The 25,910-nt window shown below is 38.8% G+C and overlaps 1 protein-coding gene across 2 annotated transcripts in view; it reads right to left on the minus strand.

The window, feature by feature from the left end:
* The window catches only part of APP (amyloid beta precursor protein), a 275,180-nt gene that overhangs the window by 107,133 nt on the left and 142,137 nt on the right, over positions 1–25,910 (minus strand). For both annotated transcript variants that reach the window (XM_082654428.1, XM_082654427.1), the window contains exon 6: positions 15,858–16,051. In XM_082654428.1, the coding sequence (XP_082510554.1) occupies positions 15,858–16,051 (194 nt within the window). The remainder of the gene's footprint in view (positions 1–15,857; positions 16,052–25,910) is intronic.

The raw sequence follows: 25,910 nt of genomic DNA on the forward strand, positions 1-25,910 counted from the left end.
CTAACACGTAATGATACTCATCCTTGCACCGATTCCAAAAAGACTGCCAGGCAACCGTGTCTACACTGTGGTTGAAGTCAGACTGAAGTTGCAAGTGGCTTCTGCTACAAAGAGAGGCACAGAAACACGACCCTAAGTCACAGGAGCGTGGGCAACAAACCTCACTGTGTCTCAACAATTCATGCTGCTGCTCACGTTTTATACCTCTTATAGCACCAAACACGTATCTTCTGATACTTGCCTGCCACAGGTCCATTTATACATCACAGCTGTGCAGGGGCAGAAAACGTCATTATGCTACATCCAATGTACTAAATAAAACTGGTAGAATTTCGGGTGGGTGCAAGTTAAGTAATGGGATCTCAAAGGAGTTAATCCATGACAGATATTTTCCCTTGATACGATCTCTTACTTTTCACGAAAGCAAAACTTCCTGGTCTAGAACCCAGGTGATATTACAATATATTGTCATTTTCCTATACTACGGGTGAAACATTCATTTTTATTTTATTCATTTTTGTTTTTCTTCTGCCTCATTCTAAATGGCTATGAAACCCTCTGTTACAGCTAATTGGTAGAGCCCCAGTGAAGAGGAAAAAGGATTCAGGACTCAAAATTCATTTATATATCAACTAAGCAAATAAAATAAACTACCTGAGGAGCTTACAATTCTTGTTGGAGTTTCCAGTTATAAGACCCTTGACTCATCAATCCCTAAAGGCAAATAATCTCCATTTGGAGTGTTTTGTTGGTTCTCCCTGACATTACCATGGCTGCTGGCACTCCTGACTTTAAATGGGCCCAAATACTTTCATGACTCTGGTGTGTGTGGACATAATGGGGAGTAAGAATCAATCCCATGGTACTCACATACAAGAGGATATTCGAGATAACGTGGTCAGGAGTTGGTATAACAGCATATCAAATGTCATAATATATGGAGCAACAGACATATGTGAGCCTAGAGGAACAGGAATGTACCTGTCACTTTGGAACCTCTGATCTGCTGAAGCGGAGGAGTGTGCTCCAGATGTGGACAAGTGATAAAGGGTATCTCATTGTGATCCCTCCAGTTATCAGCATTGCTAATCAGTCGTCCTAGAGGAGTAAAGCTGATTTCAAAGGGAATTCTTTTTTTTTTTTTTTTTCTTTTCTTTTGGCTCAGCCGTCCATGGCTCACGGGCCCAGCCACTCCGCAGCATGTGGGATCCTCCCGGACTGGGGCACGAACCCGTGTCCCCTGCATCGGCAGGCGGACTCTCAACCACTGCGCCACCAGGGAAGCCCTCAGAGGGAATTCTTGAGTGGGATGGATTACTTTTCATCTCTCACTCGTAACTGTATTTCTACTCTACTGTAGAGCACACCAGTGTTTGATCTCTCTGACCTTTTCTCTAACCCTTCTCTTTACAAAAAACATTGTCCATGTAATTGAAAAGAGAACCTTTCATTTGTCTGGGAGAGGTTGAGGGGTAGTCATGGGGTCAGCACTGGGGAAGTATTATGTTAATGCCTTTATACACGGTATTAGTAAGTATAAAGGAGATGGCCAATGACTCTCCCAAGACAGTGAGAAGAAAGAGCACATACTTGGGCTGAAGAAGTGTTAAGTGGTCAATGTCAAGTTCATAGCTGTGATATTATGCTATAAATGGGGAAAACTGGGTGAAGACTGTTCAAGATATCTTTCTATTAATTCCTTCACTGCATGTAAACCTACAATTATCTGCAAAAAATGTAAAAGAAAAAAATCTCACATTAAGAAACATATAAGAGGAAGGTTGGTAGTTCAGTTTGCCTTGGAATTCTATCTTGTCTCTTTCCCTGAATCATTTATCGTTTCAGAGTAATTTCCCTGAAGGGCTACAAATTTCAGTTTGAGAAACATTCCTTTAAATTCCTTTCTAGCACTGAGAAATTACCAGGAAATCTATCCAATCAAGATCCTAACAAAGTAAAACAATTTTAAAGAATTAAGGCTGAAATATATAATTTGAAAGCTCCATGACTAGATTCAGAGAAAAAGAAATCTCGAGACAGTTTATTATTTTTTCAAGACATTTTAAATGCTTATGTTTAGATTATTATTTTTCTGAATAGAGAAACTTTTTCCTTCCTAATCTTTCGGAAATACTGAAAAAATTCAGTGAAAAACGTGTTTCATATTCATTACTATAATCAGCCAGTGGAAAATTATTTACAAAATCATCCACTAAATGTAGAGCATGTAAAATTAGACCTTATATAATTGTAACTTCAAACAGAATTCATCTGAAAATTAAAACTGCAGCTTCCTTTTCTCATCTTCATTCTCTTCTCAAAATCTAAAATAATAAATGAAAAGATGAACATTTAAAAATTATTTGCTAACTTTATTTTTTGAATTCCAAACCACCTTTGTTTCTATTCAAAGTAAATGTTACATACAATAATGAAGGAGAAAATTTGCCCAGAATTGAAGTAGGGATACTTCTCAAAGCGAATGTTTCAAGTTAGATAGAAACACAGGCAAGACTTAAACATCTAAGGAACTATGATCTTTGTTTATTCATATTTAATTCTTAGACTTTTAAGATCACAAATAGGTTTCCTAATATTCACCTAGCTGAATTCTTCTGGCAAGGAAGGCTTATCTCTTCTTTTATAACAGCTCTATTCACCTTTCAAGACAAAGACCATTTAATAAACTGAAATGCTAGTGTACACACAACAGTATGAAAGTGTTCATGTGCTTAAAAAAAAGAGCATTAAGCATTTTATATCTTTTAAGGTAGGTCCTGACTGAGATCTGTGCTGGTTTCAACACTAAATTCCATTATCTAAACATCAATACCATACAAATACAAGATTTAATATTTTTAAAAATATCAATATTGATACAATATTTAATATTTTATTAAAATATTAATATTTTATTAAAGTATATAATATTTCCTACATTATATAAAATGATTATGCAATTCACTGTTCCAAATGTAATGCTTAACCACAAAAAATTAACTGAATAGACGTCAAATTGGAGCAAAATTTTTTATGGACCACCAAATTTAGAAAGCTAATTTTACACTTAAAAAAAAAATTTCAACATAAAGACAGCTGTGAAAGTGGCAACTAGGATAAGGAGAAAATCCCCATTTTCAAGAGTACAGTTATTATAATGCCTTCTTAAAAAGCAGAGCTAACAGAGTAGCAAGTAATTAGCTTTAAATAAAGCACTAACTAAAGAATAATCTCATACTGTAAAGCTTTTTATTATTATTTCATTTAAATAACTAAATTTCAATTATTCTAAGACTATAGGAATGTATGTGAAATAAAACCGTATATTATATGGAATGCATAAAGTTTAAATTTACAAATTTTGAGAAAGTAACCACTTGAATAATCAAACCAATCAAACTAGAGAGTTACTTATAGAAACCTAGGAATTATATATTCTGATATTGTTTAAAAAAACAAAGAAAGTAGCATGATTCCTCCTATGATACAAGACTATGTACACAATTAAGGTTCATTTAAAATAAAAATGACTTAGCTGGCAGTTTTAAACTAGAGTAGAAATGGCAAATGTATGAAGACAAATAAAATTTGGTCTTGTGACAAGTCACTTGTTTAATACTAACAATAAAATAAAATGAAACAATGACAGAGTACAGAAACCTACTAAATATGCTTATCTTTAATATTTCAAATAAATGTTGATTTACCTGCCTAATCATTCAATCTGTTAATAATGAAAATGGCTGATCTCAATGCTGTTTTATAACTTCACTTTTCAGCCTGATTAAATCATTCCAACATGCTAGAAAACCAGTTATTTTTTAAGAATGTATTTTTTGCAAAAATAGATGCATGTACTTTTAATGGGTAAGAGTATTTATAATGTGCTTGCAAATAATAGCAAACAGTAATAAAAGAACATGTCCAATAGAAAATTCCCCTAATTGAACAATTGTGATCAGATATTTATTACCTACTAATCCTATTTTACTAAATAGAGGCATGTAAAATTAGGCAAGCAAATTTGAACTAAAGTCTTATGACAAATCTCACTTAAGCCCCAAATATGGGTTGAAATATATAAACAAATGATGGGAACAGCTGTGCATGGTAATGAAATCACTGACTCAGAATGAAATGACGGGTGCTAATTTGTCACGGAAGTCTCTAGAAGATATCTGCAGCTGGCTTGCCTTTTTACTGAATTGTGTTGATTCTCTAAGGCTATCCAGTACATGTGTCATTCGAGTTACACCTGGCCCGATTCTCACTTCTCTCAATGATGAAAGATTACTTATAAAAAGGCCACCTGAAAAAGTACTTGTAAAGTGTTTAGACTAACCATACTCTCGTGTTGGTGATGCTGGTCACCAGCATTCACAAAAGGGCACTGCTATTTTTCCTAATACCTTTGTTTCCTGTTTGTTATGGGAATAAACTTATTTGTCATCAAGCTGTGTGGTTAGTCTGAAGCACAACACAATATTACAAGAAGCTCTAAACTCTGATAAGACAAGATATCACATCCTTTGCTGGAAATAAGAGGAAGAGGTTTTTCTTCTTGATTGAGAGGTGAGGTATGCTGGGAAATCTGACTGTGTCTGGAAAACCACAAAAATAAAACTCTCTAATTTATACTGTTTGTTGACGTCCATGGTACACTCTGTGCTGTGGAAATACATACAATTGGTATTTCAAGCTACCAATGGTAGTGGCTCACAAAATTCCTCAGTACTTGAATAATCAGCTTTTACAGGCTAGCAGGAGTCAGCTACACCATATCTATGAGAGGAAATAGGGGCACAGGTGAAACTAGGAACAATTATATAGTTTGGGAAATTGTAAGGGTTTTCTAATTTGCTCAGTCATGAGAGTTGAATTTTTACAACATTACTCAGTAAGTAGACCTATCAGGATTCTTTCATACTTGGTGACGTTTGATACTACAGTAAGAGCAATGACACCACAGATAATGATGGTTTCACCACCATAGATAAGGATAATTTTCCTTTTCAGTTTCTTACTCTGTCTCAATCTAAATCTGCACAGTATGGGGGCATGTAATGATACTAGAGACCATTCCTCAAAGTGTAGCCAGCCAGTGGACCAGTAGGACCGGCATCACCTGGGACTCAGGACCTACCCCAGACCTACTGTCTTAGAATCTGTGTTTAGGAAGCACTTCAGGTCCCTTGTATGGGCATTAATGTTTGAGAAACACCATGATCAATCCCATCTTTTACAGGCAGTTAAAATGTCAAAAGTATCTATATATATATAAGATTCAATCACTTTCTAAAAAAGACCAGCGGGAAAGGATTAGTAAAAAAAAGTTGCATAGGTTTTAGCTTATTAAAAGAAGGTACACATATTTGGGAAATGAGGGGTATAACATATTTTAATAGAGCTGAGAGATTCAAATGTATACATATACCAAAATCTTAATTTTAAGAGATTACCTATAAATATTTCTTTTACTCTGAAGTGCTGTCTCATGCAAAATCAAAGCAGCTTTGATACTTCTGCCTTAAATTTAACACCAACACAATATTTTTCTTACTCATATTTAAGTCTATGAAAACTCAGACTTCTCAGAAACACAAATTTAAGTGATATTGTTCTTGTAACTTGTCAGAACATTAGAAATATCAAATTTTTATTTTTATTGGGGAAAAATAATTAAGAAAGCTGACATAAGATCGAGGATAGATCACTGAGCTTGGAATTTGCTTCCTTTGCACCACTTCTCTGTAAGAAAGAATTACATGGCATTTCTGTTACTGCAAGAAAACGATGTTTCTAGATATGAGAGTCAAGGATTGGAAAGATGGTCCTTTTCTGGGGTTCACCAAGCATGTCCGTCTCACCATGTTAAACTCATCCCTGTCATGGTACCCAGCAGGAAAGAATGGGTGGCTTCCAGCTGAAAACAGCAGTAACCCTGTTTGCTCTACGGATGGTAACCACCATTTGCTATTTTATGACAGGGGACCAGGTGAGAGTGAATTTCTTGTGGAAGAATAAAAAACGAAACCCGGAAGGCAGTTTTCCTCTACCTCTCATTTGCCTACATGGCAAATATGCATACGTAATATTTTAAAAATAATAATTGTATGTTGATTTGTCTGTAAATATAAACTATGAGATTGTACATGACACATCAAATATCTGTTTTTATCTTACTAAATGAGTACTTATCAACTTTTTTAGCATATGTTTTACTTTACTTTTTCTTCTCAAATAAAAAAAATGTTCACTGCTACCTACAATGTGCAAAGCATGGAATGAGGTGTTACGACTGACAGTAACATGAGACACAGTATTGTAGGGGTATTTCTCTGCTTGTGTATTTAAAGCCAGATATCACTGTCGACCTCAATGTCATAGCCCAGTGGTTTGCAACCAGAGAGATCCTGCCCCCATCCCCTCCCAAGGGACATGCATCAATGACTAAAGACGTTTTTGGTCATCACACCTGGGGGGTGCTACAGACATCTAGTGGGTAGAGCCAGGGATCCTGCAAAACATCCTACAATGGACAGGACTGTTTCCACAACAAAGAATTGTCCGGCTTAAAACACCAATAATGCTGAGGTCAAGGAACCCTGCCATAGTCCAAGTAAACACCAGGATTCATGCTGCGTTTTAGTAATTTCGCCCAATCACTTGACCAAAGCTACTGTGCAGCAGTCACCAGCAAGTCAGAAATCCTGGGTAACAAATGCTATGAAACTCCAGAAGAGATAGAGTCATAAGAATTAGCCAACAAGGTTGTTCGTTTCTTCTATCACGAAACATCAGGAACTTAAAGTCACATGCAAGCAGCATGAAACTCCTGTCCATATTCTGTTCTCTGAAATTATACCCAACAAGAACATAAGTAAATTTAAGGGACAGAGACAACCCCACCCTCACAGTTAACACTGGAACTGTCTTACCACTATTAACTCAATATAGTGCACTTTTAACAAAGTGAACTATTCTAAACTCCTTTTACTGTTTCAAGAGTCTTCTAGTTTTGAAAATTTGCACTGCTGTCTTGAAGGCCAAGGGGTTTTCCTGAACATCGTTTTAAAAAATGTGATTTTATTCAAGTGTAGTTGATTCACAATGCTGTGTTAGTCTCAGGTGTACAGCAAAGTGACTCAGTTATACGTACATATATATATATCTACTTTTTTCAGATTCTTTTCCCTTATAGTTATTGTAAAATATTGAGTAGAGTTCCCTGTGCTATACAGTATGTCTTTATTGGTTATCCATTTTATGTATGTAGTGTGTATATGTTAATCTCAAACTCCTAATTTATCCCCACCCCTCCTTTTGCCTTTGGTAGCAGTAAGTTTGTTTTCTATGTCTGTGAGTCTGTTTCTGTTTTGTATATAAGTTCATTTCTATCTTTTTTTTTTTAGATTCCACATATAGGTGATATCATATGATATTTGTCTTTGTCTGGTTTACTTCACTTACTATGACAATCTCTAGGTCCATCCATGTTGCTGCAAATGGCATTATTTCATTCTTTTTTGTGGCTGACTAATATTCCATTGTATAGATATACCACTGAACATCATTTTTGTATGAGATTCATTCAGTCTTGCTTCCTCCTGACTTCTTACTCTTCCACTAACAGAACCCAAAAGGTCAGATGTTGGAAGAGGTGATAAGTTTTTAGGGGGGCAAAATGATCCAAAGCTGGGAGAAAAAGGTGTTTAGGTTGAAATCCACCTTGCTTAAAAACTCCAGAAAGCATTTTTCTACAAGGCAACTAAATATTTCCATTAAAACATACACTGTTACCTGCCCAAGGAATCAGAGTCCCTACTCAATCGGACATATGGATTAGCTAAAAATTAGCTGAAAATGACATGCATGTTTAGATGAACTGTTCTCCCATTTGCTGGATTTCTTTTACTAGGCTTGATGTTTTTCTTTTCTTTTATTTTTTTTTGTGGTATGCAGGCCTCTCACGTTGCGGAGCACAGGCTCCGGACCCGCAGGCGCTCAGTGGCCATGGCTCACTGGTCCAGCCACTCTGCGGCATGTGGGATCTTCCCGGACTGGGGCACAAACCCGTGTCCCCTGCATCGGCAGGCGAACTCTCAACCACTGCGCCACCAGGGAAGCCCCTGATGTTTTTCTTAATTGCAAACTCTGTGCTGTGGAAATACATACAATTGTCAACATTTGCATATTTTTTTGAACAGCAACTGATTTTGGGAAAAGCATAAAAAAGACTAGAATTTTTAAAAACCTGGTTTCTGGACTTTAATTGAATTGGGCTAGAAATTTTATTTTTATTTTTAAGAAATTTAGACATAATTGTATTAAAATACCTTTAGCTGATTATTTCCTTTTCTAACATTGAATTGAAGAAGCTTGACACAAATAAAAGTGTAGAAGGTAAAACTAACTAAGCACTACAAGCCATGTAAAATTTCACACAAAATTAAGTTCAAAAATATAACTTTCTAGGTGGCAATGCAGATCTTTGTGACTATACTAAACCATTGACTTCTCTACTCCATGGTATGCAACCTATATTTCAATGAATTTGTTACTAAAAATAGAAATTTGTTACACACCACACACAGTTTTTTCTATGGCTCTGTTTCTCACTCCTACATTTTAAGCAAACGATTTGAGTGGGCTTTCTAAATTGGGACCATTAAATGACATGGAAAGAAGCTTGTTAATGCCACGCTTCACTCTGCCTCTAACAAAGCATATATCAAACACCTCAAAATCATGGCTGTGGTGCCATGGGGCACAAAATAATAAGGCTGCCACCTGTCACATCTGTACCCAGTGTTAATACTAGTTCTCTCAAAGTCATTAGAAAGGATGCTACATTCTGGTCCAGGAACAGGAGTGGATCTTACTCGCCTGTGGTCATAACACAGAGAGGTAAAGACTTCCTCCACAGGGAGCAGCTATTATTCCTTTGCCCTGTTCACAAACCCAAAATGGAGCTTAATTTTCATTTTGGGCCAGGGCGCTTCTATGAGGCGCCCAACAAAAGTATGTGAGTACACTTTCATGTCTGCAGCAAGTCAAGCTCACAGTTTTCTCCAAACTTTGTGAAAAGCTAAATATGAATGATAAGCAAGGATCGTATTTGTGAATTATAGGATACCTTGCAAGAGGCACATTCATTACAGATGGGTCACACCGGAGACGTGAGAATTAGGCTAAGCTCTGTTTGCTCTACCCTTGAGATCAATGCAAGCTGTTCTGATTTATTTATGATACTTCTTGGATTCGTTCTATTTGATGCTCCATTAACTGGCAAATCCCTATTCTCCTTTAAAAATCATTCAAACGACAACTTCTTGGCAATGCTTAGTGGAAACTTCTGTCCCTGGGTGAGTACTTTCCTTTCCCTGTGTGCCAAAGTTCTTCCCCAACCAGGTCAGAGAGACTGATTTCTCCCCAAGACTGAGTGTACAGCTATGTCTGGAAGCAACCTGAGTGAACCACCCTCTTCATATCCCTGTGCCCTCAGGAACCGGTGCAATGCCCAGTACCTAGGAGTGCCTGGTCCACGTGGGTGGAATGTACAGCAGCAAATCACATGATGCTTCTTAGAGATTAATGGTAACCAGAGGGAGAAGAACAATAGTTTAATTCTGTGAGGTCAGTCACCCCGCCCAAGGCAAGCAACATTTAGATCAAACTTTTCAACTTCATCATCATATGGTATGCTTAAATTGCGACCTCTATCGGTGTCTCTGTCCATTTAACAGATGAACTTCCAAGAGGTTTAAAATACCCTCAAGAAATGAAACTCCATCTTGAAATGCAGTGGCATTTAATACTATCTTGGTTCTATTTTCAGCCAGATATAAAATTTAACTGCAGATACTTAAATATACAATATATTCACAAAAGATATTTCAATCAAGAAACCAAGTTTAAGCTGTTTTTTTTCCTTAACATATGTCCATAAATATAAGCTCTATGATACCAATAGAAATGGATACATCACATTTATGCTTTTTATAATTACAAAAAACAGTCTGTTGGCTTACCTTTGGCATTCCTAATTAGTAGTAAATATTAGTTCTCTGGAGGATCAAAATGATGTGTATAACCAGGGCAACTATAGTAGCTTAGGTTAATTGAGCACTTACTGTCCACCAGGAACAGTGCCAAGTGTTTCCTGTGGATTACTTCATATATTGCTCACAAAATGGTTAAAATTAGGTAGGTATTATTAAATCCCGTTTTCAAGTGGGAAGCAATGAGGCATAAAGGTTAGTTCACTGATACAAATATACTAAGTTAGTAGGTTGTAAAGCCAGGATTCGACCCTGAGCAGCCTGCCCTTGCAAAACAAACTGAACACTTAGAATGTGTCAGGCATTATACGGTAAATACTTAACAGGAATCATCTAAAGTAATTCATATAAAAAACATGCAACATCATATCAGCATCTATAAAACACATGAAAAGACAGACTTACCAAGGTTATGTAACTGGCCCAAAGCCAAAAAACTATTAAAAATTCTCTTTTTAAACACTTAACTAGTCTGTCTCTAACCATATGAAAACTACCTTAATGAAATTTACTTGGTATGGTAAAATCTGAAATATAAAAACTTCTTAGTATGTTTCTAATGATCAGTATCAGAGGTTTCCTATAAAGGCTTGAAAAGTAAATATTTTCAGCTTTGCAGGCCACATGGTGTCTTTTGCAACTATTCAACTTCACCTCTGTAGCATGAAAGCAGCCATAGATAATATGTAAACAAATGGGATTGGTTGTGTCCAATAAAACCTTTTGATTAGAAAATAGGTGACAGCCCATTTTCAGCCCATGGCCACAGTTTGCCGATACATGGGCCACAGCCATAGCTTGAAATAATAATAATATCAGTATTATTTAAATAAGAATTCTAAAACGTAGGAAATGCTCAGAGTGAAATAATAGTAAGCTAAATATATGCTATAGCAAAGGAATACACATTTACAAGGGAACACAGGTGAAACTGAACTAATATGTATTTAAATATAAAAGGAAAAACAAAAAATTGGCATTAGGGTGGTAGAAATACTCTGGTCCATCTGGGTTCAAATCGTGGCTTCACCAATTACCAGCTTTGTGACCATGGACAATTTTTTAAAAATTTCTCTCAGCTTTAGTTACCTTGGTTTTATTTATTTATTTATTTTGGTACACGGGCCTCTCACTGTTGTGGCCCCTCCCGTTGCGGAGCACGCGCAGGCTCAGTGGCGATGGCTCACGGGCCTAGCCGCTCCGCGGCATGTGGGATCTTCCCCGGACCAGGGCACGAACCCATGTCCCCTGCATCGGCAGGTGGACTCCCAACCATTGCACCACCAGGGAAGCCCATTGCCTTGGCTTTAAATGGGCAAGTAAAATTTCTACCAGTCAGCACAAATTAATCAAGGATTAACAGACAGAATCACTGCTCTAAAGGGCAAGGGGAGTGGTGAAAACACAAGAAATTCCAGGCTGATCTGCCACAATACAGTAACAGCCAATTCCTCACCACACCTTCCACAGCAGCAAAGCGCTGAGCCATCAGCACAGATGTAATGAATATGTATTTGCTGAATCAATGAACATACGGAAAAAAACAGTGTTACTCTGGATGCACAAAACTGGCTAGCTTAACTCACAGACTATGTCATTTATTACAACACTCATGTTTAATCGGAGTTTAAAATTCACAACTGAGTCACAGATTACCTTGATGTCTTAGGTTTAGGAAGTGCAATCCCTTCTCAAAACACAGAAAATTAGGAGCAAGTGTCTAAATATACTCTTATTGTACTCAAATTGGTATTGGCTTATTCCACTAGGTCAAAACAACAGATCAAATCTTTCTCCTCTGGAATCAGTAACATAGTCAGAACTGACATCTTCTACTTTGGTATCAATGATTCTAACACAATATGGCATGCTGAAATGTCCTGTATTTTTCTTCCCTCTGCCTATTTCTTTCAAATTTTAATGGGTTACGAAACTATTGACTTTTTTTATGAAGTACATGGAAGACTCGTATCAGTGGCAGTATGTTGGTAATGAAGAATGTTCATTATTAAGTATGGTTGTAAATCACATTTTCTCTCGGGCACTGAAACATTAACACTGGACACTAGAGGGTAAGCCTCTTTTCAATCTCTCTGCTTTGCAAGTCATTTCCAACTTTTATTCTCAGCACAGGAGCAGGCTACTCATAATTAGAGTTTTACAAAGTTAGCAATCACCTATTGGCATTGACATTGTTCTTCATCAGGCAAGAGCTGTAACTCACCTCCTACACCCATGGTGTGGAGGGAAAAGGCTCTAGATGACTGGTCGCTTTAATGCTACCATCAAAAACTTCTTCTGGGTTTCCCTGGTGGCGCAGTGGTTGAGAGTCCGCCTGCCGATGCAGGGGACGCGGGTTCGTGCCCCGGTCCGGGAAGATCCCACATGCCGCGGAGCGGCTAGGCCCGTGAGCCATCGCCACTGAGTCTGCGCGTCCGGAGCCTGTGCTCCGCAACGGGAGAGGCCACAACAGTGAGAGGCCCGCGTAACGCAAAAAACCCCCCAAAAAACAAAAAAAAAACTTCTTCTACTCCTTTATCAGAATTAGCTGGGAACACAGAAAACTCTCTGACATGGATGCAATATACCACAACATGTTTCTCCTCTTAGGTCTCCTTTCCCAGAAAGACTTGCTTCAATCATAGCTTTTGTCCATTTCAGGAGTCTTAGATGGATGCATGGATTCCCATTAAAGGCTCTTCTATCTCTAGCAATAACCGTTGGTACCTCTAAATGATCAGGTATTTGCTTTCGTAGGTCACTTTTAATGCTCTTCTTGACATCAGCATTATTAACTTATCTTTTAAGGCTAGTTTCTTTTATTTTTTTAATCTTTAGCCTGGAGATTTTTTTCTAAATTCTCTTTTAATTGCCTTTGTCTTTCTATAAAAATACCAAAACATATATGTCCCTCTATGTTCTATCTTAATACCTAATAATGCTACATGTAGAGAAAAACTGAAGCAAAAAGAACTGGACTTATTCAGAATGTAACAAGACCATATTATCTCAAGAGAGTTCTGTCTTGGTTTGGAATACAGGCCTAAGTTTATGTGGCATTCTCTCACATACTGAATAAATTATGTCACTCCCTGTTCACCCATCCCCTCAATAGTGGTAACATAAAAACAAAATCTCTTCATTGTTTCTACTAAAAAAATCCTTACCACATAGCAGGTCCTGAACTGATCACCCTCAGTTAATACCCATACTTGCCAGCCTGTCATTAAAGGTCTCCATATTGTAGGCCCAACCTAATTTCCTGTAACCCTCTTATGGAAGTTTTACCTGCTCTAGTTTAAACTGGACTAATCTTGTCTCCCAAGCATGCCACGTACCTTCCCAAGGCACCATATTGGTTTTGTTATTCCTACTGACTCTAAAGTAGGCTACAAGAAAATCCATCAGTAGTAGCTCTGCCACCAGCCCTTCCAGTTCCCCTTCAAATGCCATCTTTTTCATAGACCCTTCCCTGATCAATCTCCTATTCTTTGAAGTAGGCTCTGGGCTCGTAGTGTTTTCACAGCACACTTTGTATTTCTTTGACTTATGTTTCCTACTAGACTTTAACATCCATAAGGGTCAGCTATCCTGTGTATTCTCACCACATGATTGATCCACTGAGCCCAGCAAAATGGCTCATTCCAAAGAGGTACTCCAAAAATGAATGTTGAATAATTGGACAACGATTATTATGCAAACAGCTATCTTGATGGAGAGCACAAGAACTTGAGTCCCACAGCAGAATACTAGTGCTGTAATTTGTAGTCACACAACTTTTCGGTTTCAAGAAGAAGCAGCCCTGTAAAATATGTCCTTCCCTGCTAGGAAAATAGAAGCTAACAAGTTCATGTAGCCAGATCTGCCACAAATGGTCCTAAGAGGTACACGAAAAACACCCTGAAAAACAGTGCCTCCAACAAAATGTGCATTCACTTAAATGTGTATCTACTCTACATGCTAAATTGAATAAGAAGTTGTCATTACGTAGGGAATGATAAAGTTAAACAATCTATCTGGTACTATATGTATATTTTAAAAGAATATGTGATACCTTCGGTGGATTTTAAGCTAACCCTGAGTGTTCAACTCAGAATAATCTCAGTTTTAAAAGCTGCAAGTTAGGGCTTCCCTGGTGGCACAGTGGCTGGGAATCCACCTGCCAAGGCGGGGGACATGGGTTCAAGCCCTGGTCCGGGAAGATCCCACGTGCCACAAAGCAGCTAAGCAGCAGCCACAACTGCTGAGCCTGTGCTCTAGAGCGCGTGAGCCACAACTGCTGGGCCCACGTGCCACAACTAGTGAAGGCCGCACAATGCAACGAAGAGTGGCCCCCACTCACTGCAACTAAAGAAAGCCCGCGCACAGCAGCAAAGACCCAACGCAGCCAAAAATAAATAAATAAATTTATTTAAAAAAAAAAAAGCTACAAGTAAAAGAAATGCAGAACTTCGAAACTACTATGTCAAGTGAAAGAATCCAGACACAAATGGCTACGTATGACCTCACTTATATGAAATGCCTAGAAAAGGCAAATCTGTAGAGACATAAAGTAGATTAATGGTTGCTGGGGGCTGGCAGTGAGAACAAGAATTAACTGTGAATGGGTGTGAGGGCTCGTACTGGGATGATGAAAATGTTCTAAGATTGGATTATGGGGATGGTTTCACAATTTGGTAAATTTATTAATGCCATTGAATTATACACCTATACACTTAAAGTGAAAGAATTTTATATGTAAATTATACCTCAATAAAGTTATAAAAAATGCAGTGAAGGGAAGAAGATACTACAATGATCACCAGGAGTCTACTTGAGGCAAAAAAGTAGCCCATTTTAAACTCCAATTTAACAACAGAGCAGAAATCATTTTACTTTAATAAAAGTGAGAAAAAGACCTACAATGTTGTAGCGTTTGTGGATAGACTTTAAAAGTATTTGAAATACATTAAAACAATAACTCTGTCCACATTCATTCAATCTAATCCTAGAACCATCTTTTACTATTTGCAAAACAAATGCATACGCTTTAAGAAAGGCAACTCAACAGTTCACTAGCTTTGGTTGTTTAATGTAAACTGAATCCTTGCTTTTATTTCATGGAGACAAAAAGGAAGTCTTTTAGTTCATTCTGTTTACAACATTTCCAATAGGAGCATTAATGAAACAGAAAAAGAAAGTCTAAGATAGTAACACTACATCTACCTCTCACTGTCACTTCCCCCAATAAAATACTGTAAAGGCAACACAAGGCATCCAAGTTAAATTTCACAGCAAAAGATAATGTGATACTCACCAAATAGCCTTCTTTTGCTTTAACGAAGTCTAATTGCAACTACTCACTCAACCAAGATTTATTGAAAAGTTTCTATAAGGCAGGCACTCTGCATCATATTAAGTAAAGTCCAGTCTTTGACATCAAGGACCTCATAGTCTAGATGTGAAAGTGGGTGTAATAAACACCCACTGTCAGGAGAATACCAAGGAGGTTGCCTAACTCAGCCTTTGTCAAATGACGTGGTCCACAGTTAGGTGGAGTTTTACAGAACAGTGTACCAAGAAGCATACATAAGGCACAGAACAGACTGTAAAATCAGCATTTCATGTTATTTGAAATGAACTGTTAGACTGCTTGTTCAACCAAAAAGAGTTCAACAAGCATAAGACAACTTGTTCTTATGAATTTTTATTTTTGGTTGGGGGACGAAAAGGTGGTAGGGTGGATAGAAATTTCAAACTCTGGTGTGATGCTTTCCTTTTCCCCAAGAAAGAAAATTCAAGTGAACAGTGGATTACCTCGGACCACCTCTTCCACAGACTCCGTGGTGGTGGTCGTGGTGGTGGCGACGCTGGTGGTCCTCTCCGTGGCCTCTTCATAGGGCTCCTCCGCTTCTTCCTCTACCTCATCACCATCCTCTTCATCCTCGGCTTCCTCTTCCTCAACATCAGCCACTTCTTCCTCCTCTGCTACTTCCACGACTTTGTCTTCACTGGATCAGGAAGGAGAAATAACAACGATAGTCATTTAAACAAATTTCAGGAGAGGAAAACAAAAAATCAATGACGAGGAATTTTGGACATCTGAGAGGAAATTTGACATTGAATAAAAACACACACAAGGTTTGAAGCCAGCAGGTCAGAAATGAATTCCAGCTCAGTATATCTGCAACTTTTTACCTCTGAGCACAGCTCTTCTTAGTTTCTGCAGTTGCAAAAAAGAGAATACCCGGATTCCAACTGTATGACATTTTGGAAAAGGCAAAGTTATGGAGACCATAAAAAGACCAGTGGTTGCTAGGAGTTTGGGGTAGGAAGGACGGGATGAATAGGCAGAGCACAGGGGATTTTTAGGGCAGTGAAACTGCTCTGTAAGATACTGCATCAGTGGATATCCACTGATACAGTGTATGTACCACATCATGCATTTGTCGAAACCCTAAGAACTGTACAATACAAAAAGTGAGCTCTAATGTAAATTTACTTTAATAATAATGTATCAATATTGGTTCAAGCATACAATGCTAAGGCAAAATGTTAATAATGCAGTGGGGAGAGCTCTCTGTACTTCCTGCTCAAATTGTTTCTAACCCTAAGACTGCTCTAAAAAATAAATCTATTAAAAAGGCTGGGGTGGGGGGAGACCAAAACAAAGTTTACTGTGTTACCGGGATTACTTCTCCTCCTGTATGTGAAAATACCCCACAGCACCTGCAGAGTAGATATTCAATAAGGGGAGGTGGAAATTCGTTCAAAATTACTATTGAAAGTTTAAACTGGAAATGAAAGGGGAAGAAGAAATTGGCTTAAATAAGCCTGCAAGCTCAATGGTCAGGGATGCCTACTGAAACTACACCTATGCTCCCTTTTGCTAGTTGTGTAAGCTTTCTAGAATATCAGATATCTCTTTGGCTCCCAAATTTCAGTAAGCATCAAAAGGATGCACCTGAAAGCCTTATTAAAACACAGATCACCAGGCACCACCCCCAGATTTCTGAATCAGTGGTGGGACAGAGCCTGAGAATTTGCCTTTCTAACAATTTCCCAGGTGATGCTAACACTGATGGTTGGGGGACAATATTCTGAGAACCACTGAAATATGCAACACTGAGAATAATGGTAACAGACAGGCAGTAAGTCACAGTATCATTGGGAAGGGGATCAGAAATAATATTTATGGCATTAAACATGTATATACTTAATCAGTGGTAAGTAATAAATCAGCAAATTTGGATGGCCAAAGAAGAGTATGTCTAGAACAAAATCAGAAGGTCCAAGTAAGATATTCTTGTGGCAGTCATATACCTGCCAGTACAGACATGGTCAAGAGCATCTGGAAGATGATAAATGAAGATAGGAATCTAAGTGTTAAACAGTGACAGTATCTCATGTGCCATCTGGCTGGAGAGGAGAAATAGATATTTCATCCTTGATCAGATCACAAAATCAATACACGAAAAAGATCTAGATGTGTGGAGGACTTCAACTCCCCAGAGCATCTGCCACAGTTCTCTTTAACAAGAAGCACTAGGGGAATAGGATTGAGAACTGCCATGTTGACATTTGAATTTTACCCCAGAGTTGATTCTTGCCCACAAGGAGAAGCTCATTGTTTGGGAGACATGACAGGAATCTGGAGAGTTTGTGTCAGCCACAACCTGGAGCCTTGGGATGCTAGTGTGAGTTCGGCATTGTACAGAAAATCAGATTTCAAACATGTTAGGGAAAGAAAATCGTAGGATTCCATGGTGTACAGGGACAGAAAGGAAGATGGCAAAAGGCTTTCAAAGACTGAAAGTCTGACAGGAGAGCCACAAGTACTGAGGGTGAAAAAGAGAAAGATATGTAAAAAGATGAATATAGCACTAGAAAGAATTCCCTCTGCGATGACCTAGAGAGGTGGGATAGGGAGGGTGGGAGGGAGGCTCACGAGGGAGGGGATATAGGGATATATGTATGCATATGGCTGATTCACTTTGTTGTACGACAGAAACTAACACAGTATTGTGAAGCAATTATACTCCAATAAAGATTTATTAAAAAAAGGAAAGAATTCCCTGATTAACTCAGAATTTAAAGGACTTTTATAAGTTCTAAAAAATTGTGTATAACCCCCCATCTCCCAAGTGGAACGCCTTTTAAATTCTGACTAAATATGACTTAAGATAATAAATGGACACATCAAAAGCAGTTGAAATATGTGGTTAAATAAGAGAATAAGGAGAAACCTATCTGGCAGAGTAAAATCAATAATAACTTATTTATAGATAAATTATTATTAATTGAACAAATGAAGTGTTAATACAGAGAAAACCCTAACCAGTTATTTTAACACTTCCAAGAGACCATGAAAAATAGGTGAGAAGAGGAAGAGAAACATTCGCACTGACAATCAGATGGTATAAGCCTTCATCTGCTTAGAGATAAGTGGGGTACGATCATTGATTTCTTGATTGCCTGAATTCCTGCACAGAAGTCTACCACTTAAGACAACATTTCAAAAGAATCCTAAACTCAACAGTTGCTTAGATGCCAATTTTACCCAGGATACTGCCTCTTTATTTTTCTACAGAATCTTGATGTTGTACTGCTAGTGAATAAAATAAAGATGACCTAATGCATGCCATCAGCCAATTTCTTGTGTTTGAGCTCTCTTCTGTGTTCAATCAAATCATAGGCACCAATATTCTTTAGTTATCCAAATTAAGTAGACAATTCAGGTAAAACTAGGGAGAGAAATCAAATCCAATGAGTCTTCCCCTTAAATCATGACATGTGCATGCTGTCCTGAAGCACGGATGGAGTGACAGGGTCCAGGTATGTGACCCAGGGTTAAGACAGCACTGTGCTTCCAGGTGGGATGGTGAAAACATGACCCTGGGCCCCAGACATCTCTGTTATGACTTGAATGTTACATTTAAAACTCCAAACAGAAAACATGCGTATAAAAACAGCTGTGTTTAAAGTGATCTGCATTCTAGTATGCGTGGAGCCATGAAAAAGAGTGAAATAGATGCCCACCATCCATCACTGCATCTGCCTGAGCAATTTACTGGCATCATAACAAGGAACAGAGACATGTAATATTTCAGCTGGCTGAGGAATTAAATTACTTGGCCTAAGAGAACTCGCGTCCAGTTCTTATTACCATAGCTTTGATTTCTGGAATTAAATTTAGATGTCCACGAATTCAATGATCTATTTGGACACCATTAAAACAGTAGCACACAGTTATGTTTTAAAGATGTGGCATCTTCCCAAAGAAGGCGCAACATGCCAATATTACAACTTCCAGCTGCAGTTTTCATAAATAACTGGAAACACAGAAAGGGGAAAAAATATTTTCCACTTTTTTTTCAACTGCTGGACAGCTTTGTTCTGTGATGTGACCAAGGTGAGCCCGTTTTAGAGAGGTGATCACAGTGGAAGAAAATGCGAGGAAGGGCTAGTTTATGGAAACGTGAGGCTGAGCGTTTCCTTATAAACAAAGAAGTCACAATAAAATAGTCCCTTGAGAACACGGTGGAATATTCATTCACTCATACATTTTAGCATCTGTCAATTTAAAGCAGACAGCTTTTACAGCTTTTAAATTCCAATAATAAAAAATACTTCTAAAGCATGAGGGAACTATCTGAAAATTCTCATCATCTCAGGAGTATCTGAATTAAATAAGAAGGTTAAAGGGTCAAAGGGACATTATTTTGAGGAAATAAATCACTGATGCTAAAACTTCATGTGTCAGCACACAAGACTTCAGTTTGGTGAAGGATAGACTGCATCACAGCGGTAGCTCTTCTTGTATTTCTAAGTCAAGGCTGACCTTGATTCCACTTGCCACTGCCTCCTTGATAATCCCTTTAGATAGTCAAAGGTTTTTATTCATATTTTAAGTCCTTTCTGTTTAAGTATGCAGAACAATTCACCATTTGCATTCTCTAAAAAAGCTATATTTATTCTTTCATCGTCTCTGTTAAGACTGATGTTTTTTTCCGCTTTGTAGGACAAAGGAGAGGAAATGGCAGAGAGAAAGCTGATTCGCATGGTTTATGTGAATTGGACAATCAGGAGACCTGAACTACTGCAGTGATGAGGGGAGAGTGAAAACAGAACAGCTGTCAGCTCCCAAAATGTAAGGACCACCTGGGGGCCAGAAGGGCAAGTCTCAACAGGAAGACACTCAGACACTTCCGTGTTGATCTAGAATGGGGAAGAAAGAGTCTCCCAGGGCTGGAAATAGAGAAAGAAAATAAAGCAAAATTTTGAAAAAAGGAAACAGACAGTTCTTTCCCACCCATTCCTCCCCAGGTCTTAGTGCTGCCAGTTTAGTCTGGAAGGTACAAAGGCTGGATAAGTCAGTTTGTCCCAGGAGAAAGCAGTCTCTGAAATTATTGCTGTTAAATTAGGAAAATTGGAAGCTGCCAGAAAATGTGAGAAAGTAGGAAGCATATTCTTCCTGGTTCTGAGTAAATGTTTCAAGACGGGGGACAGCTAAGTAAGAAAAAGCCACTCTCTCTCCCACCTAAAGGCACCATTAGAAGCCAAACATATAAGACACACGACACACCGCCTGATTCCATTTATATAAACTATGAAAACACTTACTCCTCACCACTAATAGAACTCAGAGGAGTTGTTACACGTAGGCAAGGGGAAGTTTAGTAACTAGGAGGAAACAGGAGACAGGCTTCTGGGGGCTGGCAAGGCTGTGTTTTGATCTGGGTGTCAGCCATCTGGTTGTGTTCAGTTTTGAAAATTCATCGAGCTGTACACCTGTGTGACGTGCACTTCTCTTTATGTACATTACAGTTCAGCAAAAAGGGTTAAAAAGGAGAGGACACTGCTACTGTAATGCCTCACTCTTCTTAAATACTCTCACGACTGGCCTAGAATAAGAGCTTGTTAATTAATAAAATTGTTATCTTCAGGGCCTCCAAATCTGAAAAAATATACCTCCACTCCAAGCCCCCAACCCCCTATGGGCACAAATTATAAGGAGCTGAACACACGCAAAAAGAGAAGATTATGATACTTACAAATCTATGGCTCCTTCAGTCGTGGCCTCACTGACTTAGTTAAGTGACTAATTCCCTAAATTAATTCATCAGTTTAGATATTTCGTAAATGAATTTGATGCTCATAGGATTCAATCCATCATATGTTGATGATTACTAAAAAAAAAAGTTATCTACCTTGAATGTACTGTCCGAATCTCTGTTACCTATAGGTAATATCTAAAACTGACCCCCACTTTAGCAGTCTACTGAATTTCGGTATAGTTGTTTTGATGGCATTCCTTAGGTAGTGGGTATTATTAATTTGTCAATGAAAGGATCTCTGAGAATCTGACTCATCTCTCCTGAAAAATGCCCTGCAGCAGAAACTGTTTGAAAGCTACCCCAAAGCCACTCTTAACTCCTTTCTCCATCCCTTTTTTGACCAGAGAAAGTAAGAAACCAAACAGTCCATGCCCTTGGGGACAGGGAAAGGCCATGTGACCGAGATATTTCTGGATAATCAGATGCCAGAGGACACCTGCTTGGACTTTTAGGTGGGGCTTTTAGGAGGGTTCTTACTTTCCAGATGAGAAGATTCCTACTGATGGTCAGAGCGCTTTTGTTTCTTTAGCCCCTGCTCTTCTACTTGGTCTCTGCCTGGAGGGGCAACAGCCAGCTGTCAATTGTTAGGTGATAAACATCAGGATGCAGAAGCTGATTTAGGATGGTGGGGTGGAAAGATACAAAAAGGTGGCATCTTTGTATCACTGCACCAGCCCAGCACTCCTACAACCAATGACTGGGTTTCTGTTACTTGCAGCTAAAGGCATTCCTTGCAGGCCGTTCACTAGCTTACTCTGGACCTCAGGTCACAGACTCCTGCTTTAGGAAGATAAGGACCAAATTGAGACACCAAAAATTCATGATTCAGGCATTAGGGGTGAGCTAGATAGGTCACAACCTTAGTCTAAACTAGGATGTATCATCATTCTTACACATTTAATGAATCCCTATTCCAGGAGAGATAATCTACACTAATTACTGAGTAATAGACGTACTGCATACTAAATGCTTTAGAAATTCCAAGGGGAAAGTGATTCTCGTGAGCTAGAGGAGTTGGATCTGGTAGGACGTGAAAAGTGGGTGTGAGGATGAAGACGAGATATCCTAATAATGCACGAGCAGGAATAACAAGTACCTAAGCCTGACTACAACGGAATTTTACACAGGCTTTGGGTTTTAACAGCGATGCATACTCAACTGCGGAGACCAGGTATTCAGATATTTTTTCTTTAGTCAGTGAACAGTTGAGTATTTGAGTTGAGAGAGATGTGCACCGATTGATAATCAGCAAAAAAAAAAAAAAAGGGTAACGCACTAATTCGCCCATCCATCCGACCATTCCATTAAGTGCTTCTCAAAGCCACAGACCAGCGATTCAATCAACAGCGCTGACTGTGCTTTTACCAAGTGCCAGGTGCTATTCCAGGCACCGGGGGTAGATGAGTGAACACGACAAAGCCTCTGCTTTCTCGGAACATATTTTAGTGGGGCAGGCACAATATGAGCAAATAAATAACAAAAAAATAATGCAAAGAAGTTGATTGAGAAAAGAAAGGCTAATGTGTTAACCAGTGGCTATAGCAGATGTGTGTGTGTGTGGGGGCGGTATAGGGGGAGCATTTCAGATAGGATGATCAGCGGAAGGCCACTGAGAAAGGGTCGCGGGCACCGAGACTTGGAATGCTGAAAGTCAAGGTGGGCGGATGGCTAAGATACGAGTAAGAGAATGTGCAAAGGCCCTGAACGCAAGGGCAAGCTTAGCACGATCACGAAAAAAAAATACAACAAAAAGCCAGTGAGCTTGCGGGGAGTGAGGCAGGGGGAAGAAGCGTACGCTAGGGTGGTAGAGACAGACAGGTGGGGCATGACCCAGCAAGGCCATGCTGGTTACGGTCAGAAATAGCATGTTTATTTATATGCAATGGGAATGACTAAATCCGATTTGTTTTAAAGATGACTCTGGTTGCTGGGTGGAGAGTGGGCTCTAGGGAGATGAGAGCAGAGCTGGGAGCCTGGTTAGGGACACATGCTGGGAGCCAGAGATACACTGGGGCGCAAGGGTAATTCACCTGGGCTAACAGCCAAAAGGACAATGATATCATCACCTGTATAAACATAAAATTGTTACTGTGATACCAATTACGGAGGGCTAGGAGACCCAAACAAATGAGATCTGAACAGATCTGGGGGTGTATAACAAGGCATCCACGAGGAAGGGCCCTGAAATGTGGCCTAAAAAAAGCCCCAATTTAATGAAGTCCAGAGGCTAAAGACAGCTGTCGAAAGGCAGAGTGGGTAGAACATGTGCAAAGGTCCTGTGGTAGAGGAGAGAGGAAAACCTGAGTGCCTGAAACAGATCAGCTGACAAGAACACAGAGTGCTCAAAGAAGGACAAATGAGCAGTGGCGTGGAGCAGGGGGTGGCAAACTACGGCCCGTGACTTGTTCCTGGACATCTTGTGAGCTAAGGGTGATTTTCACATTTTTAAAGTGTTATAAGATGAAAAGGAAAAAAAAAATATACACACACACAGAAAGAAAAATATGTGACAGAGACCATATGTGGCCTGCAGAGCCCCAAATATTTATTATCTAGCTCTTTACAGAAATATTGCTGACCCCTGGCCTAGAGGGTGGGCTGGGCTGGGCTGGAGATGGGAAGAGTGGGAGGCTGTGCTGTGTCCTGATCTGAGGACAAAGGAGATACAAGAAAACAAAGAGAGAGGCCTCACGGGCTCTAGGGTGTCCAAGTTCTAAAATTCTACAGCAGAAGCAACGTGATCCCTGCCTCTCGCCTTCTTCAGAGAGGGCAGAATGCAGGCTCCAAGGAGGCGGGGCTCTTCGGCATGGCAGAGTGGTTCAAAGTATGAACTCTGTGGCCAGACTGCCTGGATCTGAATCTCAGCTCTGTGACCAGGAGCAAATTACTTAACCTCTCTGTGCCTCCTTATCCTTGTTAAAACTTGCAATGTACTTAGAAGAGCACCTGACCCACAGCAAGTATCACATAAGAGAGAAATAAAGCCAAGGCCACAGGCACAGTGCCTTGGCATGGCACATGGCTCAAGCGTATAAATGAATGAATGATGTCATGACTAAATCTCAAGGGGATAGTCCTCCAAAACACTCAGAACTGAAATAATCTATGACAATTACATGAAGAGGTTGACTTTCTTTATTAGAAAACATAAAAGAGTCAGATGTTAAGCAGTCCTAGGAAAGATCTTAAGAGAGGGAATACAAAAGTACTTAATCTTTAAAGTTAAAAAAAACGCTTATGCTACAGATTATATTTTCAGAATTCTATTATCACTTGGCACACTGATATGAATAGAAGACTATAGAATCCAGTGTTAAATTCATGGGTGTATTAACTACTCAGGTGCTTGCCAATTCCAAGAATAAAACTAATGGAAAGAAAATGGAAGAAAGGTTATAAAAATGATAGTTTAGCATAAAATCAACTTTTCTTCATACCAGCTTTTAAATGTTACCCTGCTTAATTTAGTTCATGTCTAAAAAACAAGAACAGCAAAGAGATAAGAGAAGCATTAAAGCAAGGTCTGGTGTAACTTGCAGCACTTGTTTAGAACATTTGAAAAATAATTGATCTTTTCTTCATTTTCTCAGTACATACTCATCAGAAGAAAAATATTCCAGGAATAGAGAAACAATTTAAATAATACCTCTAGGACCTAAGACAAGTCAAAGGATGGGCAGTTTCTAGGAAGACAGGTACAGTTTCTTTAGTACATCGATGTCATGATATAAAAAGGGCTGCTCTGAATCCTAAGATTTAAGGATGTAAGATGCTAGGCCTGGTCCTGCATGGGATATAGTGTGGAAAAACAAGCAGGGGACGTCATTCCTCAGGTTCAGGGAAAATATGACTACCTGATGATATTTTAAAAGTATTGTTAATTTTGTGGGTGAGATGGTATCATTTGGGCTCTGTAGAAAAATGTTCTTAGATTTTCAAGATATAGTCTAAAGTACTTAGTACACTTGCTGTCTTACCTTTAAATCATAAAAATATGTTGCAAGGGAGAAAATGTTATTCTGGCAAGACTTAAGAAATATTAAGTTTGGAATATAATTATAGTAAGAAGCTAAATTGCTTTTTAAAAGGTTATCTTGGAGGCAAGAAAAGCCATATATAATCAAAAGCAGGTTCTTTTCCTGACAGCTTCATGAACCAAATAGGATTAAAGAGAAGCACCTAAGGTGATAAAAAACTTTCAGAGTCATTTTAAAATCTTGATACATGAAACAAAATCTTGGTTATTCAGATGCTATGCCAGAAAACTTTGAATGAGCAAATTCCTCATACTCAAAGATTAAGGTTGCTGGTACGTATAGGTGATCTGTGTACATTTTGGGTGAAGAGTTGGAAATATATGATCTTTAGCCATCTAACATATTTGAGTGGGTGCTAAGTTCCACAGGGTCTGTTCCAGACACTGAAGTTATTGCTGGGAATAAAACAAAAACTTCCCTGTCCTCCTGGTACTTATATTCTACTGGGGGGAGAGGTAGAAATATAAGAAACCAAAGCAAAAATGTTATCTCAGCACATGCCAGGTGACAACCATTATGGAGAAAATGAACACAGGAAAGTTAGGTAAGATACACTGGAGTCGGTAGTTGGAGGACTGTTAACGTTTTTAGAGAGTAGTAAGAAAAACAGAAATAGACTCACGGACATGGAAAACAAACTTCTGATTACCAAAGGGGATGGGGGCGGGGAGAGATAAATGAGGAGTTTGGGATTAATATATACGCAGTACTATATA

The sequence above is a fragment of the Grampus griseus genome, assembly GCF_964374135.1.
Source record: "Grampus griseus genome assembly, chromosome: 5".
NCBI lineage: Eukaryota > Metazoa > Chordata > Mammalia > Artiodactyla > Delphinidae > Grampus > Grampus griseus.